The 13,004-nt window shown below is 39.8% G+C and overlaps 1 protein-coding gene and 1 pseudogene across 2 annotated transcripts in view; one reads left to right on the top strand and one right to left on the bottom strand.

The window, feature by feature from the left end:
- The window catches only part of KDM1A (lysine demethylase 1A), a 55,700-nt gene that overhangs the window by 27,851 nt on the left and 14,845 nt on the right, over positions 1-13,004 (bottom strand). Inside the window, exons 3-4 of one of the 2 annotated variants that reach the window (XM_037032949.1) lie at positions 6,793-6,852; positions 2,176-2,309 (exon numbers count right to left, since the gene is read on the bottom strand). In XM_037032949.1, coding sequence (XP_036888844.1) covers positions 2,176-2,309; positions 6,793-6,852 — 194 coding nt within the window. The remainder of the gene's footprint in view (positions 1-2,175; positions 2,310-6,792; positions 6,853-13,004) is intronic. The other variant, XM_037032950.1, reaches the window with a different exon arrangement.
- On the top strand, positions 11,932-12,518 carry LOC118977738 (40S ribosomal protein S20-like; annotated as a pseudogene).

The raw sequence follows: 13,004 nt of genomic DNA on the forward strand, positions 1-13,004 counted from the left end.
ACTGTCCCGATACACCAAGGTTGGGGGTTTGATCCCTGGTCAGGGCATGTATAAGAAACAATGAATGAGTACAATAAGTGGAACAACAAATGATGTTTCTCTCCCTCTCTCTCTAAAATACTTATTCGAGGCAATCATGAGGAAACTGGGGATCAGAGGAGAGAGTTATGGTCTAGAGCAATTTGCGGGTGACAACTGACGCCTAACCCGAGTGTAGAAGAGGGGTCTTGGAGGAAAAACTGGAGACAGGAGAGACCTTAAACAACTCCAATGAGTTCCCATAATGGCCTGTTGCTCCAAGGATGAGCCTACAAAGCAGTCAGAGACAACAACCAGGGACGCAGGAGAAAAACCATAACACTATATTGAGCTAAGGGAGTAGTGTGTTTAAGAAAAAAGGAGCCCTGGCTGGTACGGCTCAGTGGACTGGGCACCGGCCTGCGAACCAAGGGGTTGCCTATTCGATTCCCAGTCAGGGCACATGTCTAGGCTGCAGGCCAGGTCCCCAGTGGGGGTCCACATGAGAGGCAACCACACACTGATGTTTCTCTCCCTCTCTTTCTCTCACCTTTCCTCTCTCTCTAAAAATAAAATAAATCTTTAAAAGAAAAAAGGAGTGGTCATTTATTTTAAATACTGCTGAAAAAGCAGTAAGATGAGAAGTGAAAAAATACTATGGAGCAATCAATGGGCTCTAACGTTTTCTCTTCAGTTGAACACGTATCTTCAAAACGCAAGACCGACAACATGCCATCAGATTTAAGCCTTAACCAAAACCTAACAAAGACTTCCATACACAAGTTTCAACAAAGAAGAGATCTGGTCATGTGTAAATAAATCCAGTTAAGAAATATAAACAAATTCATATGCATCTCTACTTCTCTCTGTGGCCACTGTCAGGAGAAAACGGAATTCCCCAAGTGTACTCTGGGCGCCGCCGGCTCCTCACCCCAGCAGGAGCCTCCCCCTCCTTCCGCCCTGTGCCATAAAGCTCAGGCTCTCAATGAACACCCCTCAGTGAAACAAAGGCAATTTCGTCTTTAAAAATCCACTTAAATCAAACGTTGATATGTTATACACAGATGTGGATTCAATTACAGGCCAAATCAGCCTCAGAAATACAAAGTAAGAATTTTCCACTCACTTTTTAAAAAATCCGTTTTTCTTCACAAAAGAGAACCATTACTATGTACTACAGAAACCCAGTACAACCTACCAACCACTGTTTTAGCTAAGCAATCCAAATTTAGCAATAATTTTGCAGTCTAACAGCCAAAATGAAAAAGTTAGTGGTGGCTGAAAAGCAGGTATATTAAAATGACATCTCTGAACTAAATTTAAAATAGTTAAAATTATGACATAAATTTGCTTTTTATTATCCTAGAGTATAACGAATACGTTCTGAATAGTATTTTGCCCTCCTCCACTCTATGGTTAAATAACTTCTGATGAATAAAGGACATGAAAGAAAAACTCACAGAAGAAATATAAACAACTAGTAAGTGCAAAAAAGCAGTAAGTCTAAGTAATCCAAGAAATGAAAGATCGATGAACTCGTTTTGGTCAAGGACAGCAGCACAGATTGTCATCGTTTTAGCAACAAAAACAGGGGTGGGTGGGAGCGTCACCCGGTTCGGCCCTTTTGGGAAGCAGCTTGGCAACGTGCCCCAGAACTTAGGAAGTGTTCGTGCTTCCTGGCAAGGTGGTGTTCCTTCTGGAACACACACAGAGAGAGTCTGAAAAATATAAAAGCGCTCTAGAGCTCAATAATTACATGACAAAATGGACATTTAATGTCCAAAAGTTAAATTAGGACTCAATGGTCAGACAAAATATTATATGACCATTAAAATCAATTACTTAGCCAGAGGAGGAGGTTGAACCAGGTGAGTAGAACAGACTGTTTCTCTTATCCTGCGATGGAATGACAAAGTGATTATAAAAGTATTTTTTTTAATGTGCAGAGATTCTTGCTGTGTTTATGAGGTTATGAGAAATGAAAGGATCCAAAGAATGAGAGCAAGTAGGATCTCAATTTTATAAAAACAAGAATTACAGACACATCTTTTAAAAAGCCTAAAGGAAAAAAAACAACTAATTTCTACCAATGGCTCTCTCTTTTTCTCATATTCTCTATAAAAGTAATCTTACAATGAGGTGGAAACAGGAACTCACTGTGCGGTTTCTAATGAACAGAAAGACCTTCTGGGTCTGCTGTGGCCCACTGATGATATCTGGAAAGCAAGCTGCCTCCTGAGAAGTCATCCGGTCGTGAGGAAGTCTGCTCTGGAACGCTGCGCCCTCCACACCTAGCAAAGAAAGCAAAGGACTTCTGGGAAAAGTGCAGGAAAATACTGAGTTAGGGATAATGATTAGGCCTCAAACTCCTTTCTGGCCTGAAGAACCTCTGTAAAGCTTTGCTTCATTCATAGTCTGCTCTTACCTCCTTTAAAAAAATTGCTCCAAAACTAAAATACCCCTACAATTTAGTCACTCTTTTGAGCGTAACATTCCAAAATTAGAGTTTACTGAGTGAAACAATATACTTTATAAAATATAACAAGGCACTGAAATATTTTTTGTTGACAAAATAAGCTTATAATGTTGGAAAATACACTAATTAAAATTAGTATCAATGATTGTCTACAATAAATTTTAAAACTGAAGAACCAGAATAAAGGAAAAAATACAAGAATGGAAAGCAAAAGAGGCTACAAAGTGAAAACCCAATCACCTGCCCTCTTTAAGGATTAGAGGAAGGAACATGAAGATGAATTTAAGATTTAATAACCAGCAGTACAAAATACACAATCTCATCAATGGCACCATCCAACAGTTCCCACAATTCAATGCTGGCCAGCAGCGAGAGAAGGTAAGCAGACTACAATGATGAGACAGAAGGAAGTAAGGGGTTTACCTTTTCTGGCAGAAACATTAGAAATAGTTTACCACATACTGCAAGTAAAATATGTTAATGCCTTTACTATATAGTATATACACATGTAATGGATACAAGGTCTGTCCAGAAGGTGTCCAGCCATGTAATATGAAAAGTGGAGAAATTTACTGAAGAAGATACAAGATACAAGAAACACTGTACAAAGGACAATGACGCCTCAGTCTCCTTCAAAGTAGGCACTTTGGGACCTCATACAATTCTCCCGATTGCCACCAGCTGCCCCATTGAATTTTCCTAAACTCGGCGACAGTCTGGAATCTGTTCCCTTTCAAAGATGATTTTAGTTTTGGGAAAAGCCAGAAGTCACAGGGTGCCAAATCTGGGCTGTAGCGGGGCTGAGTCATCTGGATGATTTGACATTAGGCAAAAAAAAAAAAAAAAAAAACTCTGCACAAACTGGGATGCATGAGCAGGTGCACTGCCATGATGAAGCTGCCAATCACCAGATGCCCATAGCTCCAGCCTTCTGAATCACCTGAATAGTTTCCATGGAGGAATGTTCAAGCTTAACGCAAATTCTGATGCAGATTTGTCCCTCTACTCTCAGCCACTTTGAATGTGATGGACACACAGGACACGTACTCAGTCAACGGCATCTACTGTCCCGGCTGACTAGTGCAGTGAAGTCATTACTGTTCACTCATGCGCATTCCAGTCCACTCTCCTGACTGCCAGGTTACATCGATGTCACACAAACCATTCTTGTTATATTAACAATGGCTGGACTTTTTCCTGACAGACCTTGTATATATGTATCTCATATTCTACAAGTAAAAGATATGTTATTTTGAAACTCTTTAAATTCTATATTAAATTGATGTTTTTATATGCTGTAATTAAGTACAGCTTATAAGATGTCCTTAGAAATACATTTGCATATATTTTACTTGTATTTCTAAGATCACTTTATGAAAATATACTTAACCACCAGCTTATGAAATATCAAAACACAATTTACAGAGTTTCAAAATTTAATACCATTGAAATAATTATGTATAAGTAATGAAACAGGCCCCAGATATCCATATTTAATTATTTTAAAGAGCCAAGAAGCTGGAAGCACTGATAATGAAAGCAAAATTAAAGGAAAGTATTAGTAAGATTAGGAGCACAAAAAGAACCAGGCAGTTCGAGGCTGTGGCTGAGAAACACAGCTAAGCTACCTCGGTGTTCTCGCAAAGACGCCCAAACACGACGCTACCAAGGAAAAGCAGCAGCCAGCAAAGGCCAAGCAACGCGCCTCACGCTACAATGGGCCGCAGGCAAAGAAGTGCCGTCTTGGAGACAAGGAGAGAGACCTATCCAGTAGGTAATGAGGGCGCGAGCACTGTGCTCAAGTTACTAAATCAAGTCAACAATCCTCACATTTAATAAATCCCAACCTAAAATTAAAGAATGGCAGGATAGTTCATTATCCCTAACGAAAAACATCACCAGTAGAAGCCATTCGCTGAGGGTGGGGCATGAGACTGAGGCAAAAGGAGAAATGCTGACCATGGGGAGATGCAGGCCATTCTGGGTCACGTGGAATTCTCTAACGCACATGAAATTCTAGCGTCATCACCTTTCAAAATGCAGTCACGCTAACAGCACAACTACCCCTTCCAACGGCCTGACGGGCCCGACCATTCTTCGAAGACAGCAAAGGAGTTCAATTATTTAAGGGAATAACCGAGACCTTTCTGGATAGATCGACTATAGAGGCAGAAATGGGGAAAGGGAGAGGTGAAGACATAGGCCTCCTATTCCATGAAACCCTCCCCCACCACCCCCAGTCCAATGTGATGACAGCAGTGTCTTGAAAGGAGGAAGGAAACAAATGCAAACATTAACAGAGAAGAGAAGAGGCCTCCATGAGAGTTACTTGCTTTTCTCCCGCCCCCCGTAAAGTAGATAAATTAACTAAGTTTGTTTCTAGCTAGAGAGTGAAAACAAAAACCTGATAGGATCTACATGGAAAAGACTAATTAAAATCAGCACATTATAGATGTGCCATATCCAGTCCTATAATAATTTAAAAATAAAAAGAAGAATGAGGGAAAGGAGAGAAAAGAAAAAAAAAGAAAACTCATATGATTTCTTATGCTTTAGATGTTTTATTTCAGGGTTAAATGCACACTTTACGTGATTCTATTAGGGAAGGGTGTATGAATAGTCTGTGCTTAAGAAACAAGACCTGTGCATTCTCACTCCCCCAACTGCTGGCGTAACGCTGGTCAAGTCATTTACCTTCATTTCAGGTCCTAATCCGTAAAACAGGGTTGAGACAATACTGTTTTGTCTAGGAAGCTAGACAAGATGACCTCAAGTTCCCTTCTCAGTTTTAAGACTCAGGATGTATAGACCAACTGGATTTGGATTTTAAAAAGTCAAGATGTGATCCTGGTCCCAAGACACTAGTGAGGGTCATTTGGTTTTATTAAGAAAGAATGTTAATTACTTATAAGCATGTTTCTAGTGCTGACCAATCGCCGCACAAAAGCTTCTGAACATGACAAAGACCTGAGGGAAGACCCTGAGCGTTCGGAATAGCCGCCGCCATTCCTGGAAACACCTGAAACTCACATCCCACTAATATTAAGTCCGTAGTGTCATGGTTTTACATGAAAGTTTGCTTTTAGTTTCAGCAATACAATGTACTGTTTACTAAAGCAAAAGCAAAAATTTATTCACATAAAAACAAAAAGCAACAAGAAAACAATGTATTTCTTCCGAGATTAAATCTCTAAAGGCTATCCCCGCCCCTCCACAATTCCACGCAAGATCCAGCTGTGCATCTTTTGATGAAAACCATTCTTGCAGGTCTGACTCTGAACGAGGATCTGAACTCCCCTAAGGCAGCCTCGTCCTGGTTACCAACAGCCAGTCCTAGGACTGGCATTTACAGAAATCTCTTTCTAACATTCCGGACCCTCCATACACTAGTTTCTGTATTAACACTGAACCATCATTTGTTCCGAGAGAGTAAAATGCAAATACTCCCTGGACCTGCCGTACACAAACTACAACAGGCAAATAATTTTAAAGTAGACTTAACAGTTGAAAAATAACAAACTCCAAAAATAAAGTAGTATCTATTCCATGTCTATCAAAATGTAAAACCAGCCTTGACACTGGAACACAACACATTCTTTAAGAGGCAAAGGATGAAATCCACACATACTACTTTGGATTCCTGGACCAAACTGTCAACTGTTCCAAATGGGCCCTAAAAATCATTTAACCCTTTATTTTTTCCTAGAAGTAAAAATCTCATAGATTGGTATGAAAATAAAGAGCATGTTAAGCAGACATTTTTAATTTTTATGTGAGAAACAAAATGTTTAAACTGCAAAATAATTAACTATGTAATGTTAATTGAAAAAAATTTACCCAACTCTACGTAACAACCACTTCTAAAGAGTCACTTGCCTGCATTAATTCCTTACTTGTCCTAGAATGCCTGTTCTTTTTTTTTTTTTTTTTTGAATTTCAGCCTATGGATTCTCCTCTCTGTGTATACAATTATATTACTTTTTAAAGGTCCCGTGACTCCTAACTCTGTATTTTGTATCATGTTTACTGTTAGTATAAAGGCTGTTGGGGAAAAAAGTACCCACCATCTCCTTAAAAACACAAAGAGCGGAGGGCTGAGATCGGCCTGAGGACTTCAAAAGGTTTTGCTTGCCTTTGTTCTGGCTACACTCTCCTAATCCTACCCTGTCCTGCGGGTTAAAATTTCCCCTGCGCTTCTGGCTAAAATGTGGATACCACAGCCAAAAATACGTGCAAGCATCAATCCCTGACTTGGCGGCTCTTGCTACTAAGTGGCAAGCATCTAACGCCACCCTCACCTGATGCTTGGCCGTCTCCATACCCTCCAGAACTGTCGTCTTGAAGTCCTCCTGCTTGCCCTGTGGAAGGAAAGAGGAGAACTCAGGGACCTTACTCCATAAATTGAGATAATATCTGGACACAAAGGCCTAATAGTTGGCGACTATCGAATTCACCAACTAGTAAACCCGTATTCAGAGAGCTCATTCTGGAATCAAGGCCCAGGGAATCACATCATAGTCTTCAAAATGCCGATCAGGAAACTTCACCTTCACACACTGATTCTTGTTGAAAGGTAGAACAAGGTACATAGTTTCTAATCGCTCTATCCTTGCTGCCAGTCTTATTTAATAGTCAAGGTTGGAGTGGGGGTGGGGGAGGGCTTCCCAACGTCTTTTACTGCTTGTTGCTAGACTGAGAACGGGTGTCAGACATGGGCTCTAGGATCTGAAGTTGCATCAGGTCAGCATCCACTCAGTATCTCTTTATCTTTACCTTTCTGTCTAAAAAGAATATATAAGACAAGAAGTAAAAGACTTTTAATTTCAATGAAAAATTCTCCCCTTGATTCAAAGCAGGATACGTAACAAAATAATCCAGTTCCAAAAAAAATGTTTTATTTACTATACATACTAGACAATGCGAGATCTGAATATGCCAGTGATTTCTCAGTAAAACTTTAAAACACACCATACTGGCATGCTGTCATACGCCAAGTACTGCAGATAGACAAACCAGGCAGGCAAGGTCTCAGGGCACTTCACAATAAGCCTGCTGAGAAAATATCCTCACTGATTAATGTGCAGAAAGAAAGAACTTCAAGAAAAGTATCACAGCTTGAAAATTCAATCTGAGAAAGTCAGAACAGATCATTTTCCAGACTCTTCCAAAATCACCAAGACGGATGCCATGATCCTCTTACATTCCTAGCCACCTGCCCACCACATGAAAAACCACTTCCCAGTGATCTAAAAACTAGACAGGCTTCATGTGAACATTTTATTTTAAAAGAGTCTCACGTTTTAAAATAAAGATTAGACAGCAGATTAATTATCCTACCATTCGAGTGGAAAGGAACAGTGAAGTGACACTAACATAGCACTGTTACTGGTCTGCGAGCCTTAGAACGACAACTGTATCATTAAGTACATAAAGGTATTTAGACAGAAATGATTTTTGACAAGGTAAGAACGTATTGCTAGAAGGTGTGTGCTCTGCTCTGAAGGTAGAATAGAATCTCACTCTGAAATTACCTCACTATGCTCTATCCTGAAGGATCCTTTAGGTTCTAGAAGCTTATGCTTCTCAACGAAGGCACAAGGTGTGCGATTTCTTGTTTAAAGCCCTTGGGAAAGGGCATATAATTATGAAGAGGTGACTCCAATCATATAATCCAATCTGCAACTCATCTTGAAAGCTCAATACCTACATTTAAAATTTTAAAGTTTAAACAAAAAATGTTTATTCTGCCCTGGCTGGTGTAGCTCAGTGGATTGAGTGTGGGCTAGGAATCAAAGGGTTGCCAGTTCAATTCCCAGTCAGGGCACATTGCCTGGGTCCCCACTATGGGGAGTGTGAGAGGCACCCACACACTGATGTTTCTCTACCTTTCTCACCTTCTCTTCCCCTCTCTCTAAAAATGAAGAAATAAAATAATAATAAAGGAATTCTTTTAAAAAGATGTTAATTCTTAGTAACTTCCAGATTTGCTCATTAAAAAAAAAATCAAAGTTAAAAAATTGTTGTCATTATTTGGTTTGGTTCCAAATAGAACCAAGCTCAATTGGAAGATTGAACTGTATTTTACAAAGGGAAGAGAGGAGCTTAGAACAAAAATATAAATACAGTTTTCAAGAATAACATTTAGGCATTAGGAATAATACAACTTGTCTCTCAAATTATATTTCCTAGCTTGGAAAAGAATTAAAGCAATGTCCTGTCATGAAGGCATCTAACCACTTATAAAAATAAGTAAATAAAAACAAAAACCTCTTTCAAGCCAGTCATTAAGTCTGAATTATTTTATCCTTCCTTCTGTCATTTTCCTTCTTTTCTCACTATCTGCCATGCACTCTGCTAATTAGCTTATTTTAACCTACAGGTAACTTCTTGACTGAGTTTTGTTTTTTTTCTTTCTGTCACTGGTACTTTAAATAGAAATATGGGTTTCTTACCCCTGACTTACATGCTCAAAAGGTTATTAACAGGCTGCTCTTTCACTAACTGGTTGGGCAGCCTTTTTATAAAGATACTGTTATTTGGTAAAAGATGTAGGAGACATATGAAAATCCAAAGTATTATTAGGCAGGGAAATAGGAAAAAAGGGAGCAAGAAGTTGATATAAACATGTGAGAAATAACTGAAAACCAAACAAAAAGGGCTTAATATTAAGCAAAAGATTAACAGACTTATCCCTCGACTTGGTGAAGGTTTATAACACATCTGGAAGTAAAGATGAGGTTGCTTTTTACCCTCTAATCACAACATACTCATGAGTTTTCTGAGGGTGCCATTTCTCCAAAGACATCTGAAAACATCATCTTTATTACTGGTATGCTAGATCAATTCTTCATCACTTTCTTAAAAACAGCAGCACACAGACAGCCCTGATGGGTGTGGCTCAGTTGGACAGGCATCATGCTGCAAAGTGAAGGGATGTTAGTTCGATTCCCTGTCCGGGTACATGCCTGGTTTGGGGGTTTGGTCCCCAGTTGGGGCACATACAAGAGGCAACTGATTCATGTTTTTCTCCCTCCCTTCCCCTCTCTCTAAAAATAAATTTTAAAAGATCTTAAAACAAAAACAAAAAAACAGCACACATTCAAACATTTGCAGCTAACTGTCCATCCAGGTAGTGTCTCAGATTAACACATAAAAATGCTATATTCATTTACTTTCTGGGTCTGCCCAGCCTAGGACTCTGCTCTGACAGTGTGGCACAATGACATGGAACAGAAGGCAAGTATGATTCTCTTTTATGAGTTCAAATTAAAAATAGAAAATGAAAATATACAAAAGCAACTTTTTTGGTTTTAGTATACTTTATTGATTATGCTACTACAGCTGTTCCATTTTTTCCTCCCATTTCTCCCGGCTCCACCCCTTCTCCCACCAGCATTACCCTCCCTTAGTTCATGTCCATGGGTCGTACATATAAGCTCTTTGGCTTCTCCATTTTCCATATTATCCTTAACCTCCCCCTGTCTATTTTGCCATTTGTGCTTTTTTTAAAAATATTTTATTATTTATTTATCTTCAGAGGGGAAAGGAAGGAGAGAGGAAGGAAACATCAATGTATGGTTGCTTCTTGTGCATCCCCTGCAGGGAACTGGCCCCTGCCGGAAACTGGCCTGCAACCCAAGCATGTGCCCTGACTGGGAATCGAACCCCGATCGTCTGGTTCGCAGGCCCGCACTCAATCCACTGAGCTATACCAGCCAGGGCCCCATTTGTGCTTTTTAGTCCCTGCACCTTTTCCCCCATTCTTCCCCCTCCTCCTCTCTGCTGATGACCCTCTATGTGCTCTCCATTTCTGTGATTTTTTTCCTGTTCTAGTTGTTTGCTTAGTTTATTTTTGTTTTTGTTTTTTAGTTTCAGTTGTTGATAGTTGTGAGTTTGTTGTCATTTTGCAAAAGCAACTTTTTAATATCACCTTGATCTTGGCACCTCTTTGTAGGCTTCCTTTTGTTCTCATCCCCCCGTTGCTCACACACACATGTGCATACAGTGAAGTGTGAAGAAGAGATCCTTAATACAGGTTATTTGTGCCTATTTTCTCCAAACTGGAAATGAAATCCTCTTTCAGTTGTCCTCTAGTAAACCTTCTGCAGCTCTGTTAAGTAATTCTTGAACATTTAAGTATTTTAGTTATAGTCACATTACTGGATCTTTTCTCATCTTGATTCAAATTCTTAAGACACTACTCTCCCAGAATCTTAAAAGAAAGTCTATGATTACTGTCAAATACTTTAGTTGGCAGGCATGGGTGTTAGAATCATTAGTTTGTTTTCTCAGGAACATACTGACCAACAGGTTCACATTTTGACTAGTTTCTTGCAATCACATTCAAATGACTGGGCGGCTTGGTTGGTTAGAGCATCGTCCTGTGCACCAAAACATTGTGGGTTCGATCCCAGCTAGGACACATACCTAGGTTGTAGATTTGATCTCTGCTTTGGAGCATACAGGAGTCAACCAATCAATGTTTCTCTTTCACATCTCTCTCTACTCCCCACCCTCCCAAGAAAAATCAATAAACATGTCCTTGGGAGAAGATTTTTTAAAAAGAATATTTTTTCTTCTATTTCACATTTATATATACATTGGTGTCTTGCACTAAGCTATAAATGATCTGACAGTGGGGACTATAGGTTGTATAGTAATATATATATATATATATATATATAAATCTTAGTTTATTTATAGTTATCTCTCAAAATAAAAAAACTGTGTTGAACTAATCTAGATGACCTTATCGACCTGTTATATTTGTTTTTCTCAGTCCTCCAATGAGTTATTCTGGAACACTGTTCCAAATCAGAGCACTATACTAACGCTTTATATCCCTCCTCCCCCCACAAAAGGCAAGAAAATTAATCCTAGGTCTGTTTTGTAAATGTACGCATCATACCTCTTACAATGAGACCTCAAATGACTTCAGACACTTATCTGACACTAGCAGGCCAAAATGGCAATATAAACAATTCTGGCAGGAATGAATTCCCCAAAAACTTTTAGTAAATCTACAAAAGAAGGTCTCCTGCTGGGTATGAGTGGAACAGCATTCTATCTTCCCTCTGGAGGTGATGGGAGTCAGCTGTCACGGAACCTGAAAGCTACTCCTGCTCTCCTACCACACCTGCAGGCAAGGCAAGAGAAAAGCCTGGAACGAACCACTTGAGAATAGCTCATGGCATGACAAAAAAATGACTCACCTGAACTCTGACTGTGTAACTACGCAATACTGCCCAACCCAGCAACTGCACAGACTATATGTAACCAGTATTGACTGCCTCACAGGGGAGACAAGCACGCCTTATAAAAAAGGAACTATAGAAATGTTAAGGACTGCTCTATGAGGAAGACCAGTTGCAGCTGAAACAAAGCACATCTTGTCTGCTCCTGCTCCTGACTCACCGCTGTCTGCTGTGGGTGAGGGACAAGTCAAGCAACAAGTCCATCAGGAAGCTGCACTGCAGCAATGGCTTTAAAAGGTACCGGAAAGACACCTGTAGAACCAGTGGTGGTGATTCACGGGATAAGAATTACTCGGACCAGCCGCAAAGTCTTTGGAGGAGGTGTGTGCTGACTTATCAGAGGCGCAAAGGAAAAGAATCTCAGAGTGGAAGGATCAGTTTGGATGCCGACTCTGAGACTCTGAGACTCGCTGTAAGGAAAACCCGCTGTGGGGACAGTGCTAAGACAGGGCTGGCTTCCTGTGAGGACTCACAAACGGCTCACTGATTTGCACAGCCCCTCTGACTGTCGAACAGATTACTTTCATCAGGATTGAGCCAGGAATCAAGGCTGAAGTCACAATGCACATGCCTAAATCAACCTTTTTAATAAACTATCAGTTGTTTAAAATCTCTCTCTCTCTCTCTCTCTCTCTCTCTCTATATATATATATATATGTCACTGTACAAATATTGGAACCACTGATTTTCTTTTTAAAGTAAGGAAATCCATGCTCAATTCTTCTCTGGTCAAATTCTATCTCACCAAACTCCAAAGAATAGTCCAATAGATTCTGTCATCCAGATTTTTGTTTTACTGAATAAACAATTTACCAAATTTTTGGTCATTGATCTTTTATTATATGGATAATTTCATGATATCAGTGTTTGTAATTAAATTTCATTGAATTCTAAGCTAAACTCTTTTACCCATACACATACATTTTGTATATTTTCTATAACTTGGTATTTTTACTAACTCAGGTTACATCTCCTTTTAATGTGATTTTAAAAAATACTTTCAACCTACAGTATGACTATTATATGAACAGGGCCCCCAAATTAAAACCACACCAATTTCTGCCCTGGCTGGTGTGGCTCAGTAGGTCGGGCATCATCCCTCAAGCTGAAAGGTCATCAGTTCGATTCTAGGTCAGGGCACATGGCTGGGTTGGGGGCCAGGTCCCCAGTTGGGGGCATGCAAGAGGCAACCAGTGGATGTTTCTCTCACACAATGATGTTTTCCTCCCCCCCTTCCTTCCCCCTCTCTAAAAATA

The sequence above is a fragment of the Sturnira hondurensis genome, unplaced genomic scaffold (assembly GCF_014824575.4).
Source record: "Sturnira hondurensis isolate 20B ecotype Veracruz unplaced genomic scaffold, ASM1482457v3 Scaffold0021555, whole genome shotgun sequence".
In the NCBI taxonomy this organism is placed as follows: Eukaryota; Metazoa; Chordata; class Mammalia; order Chiroptera; family Phyllostomidae; genus Sturnira; species Sturnira hondurensis.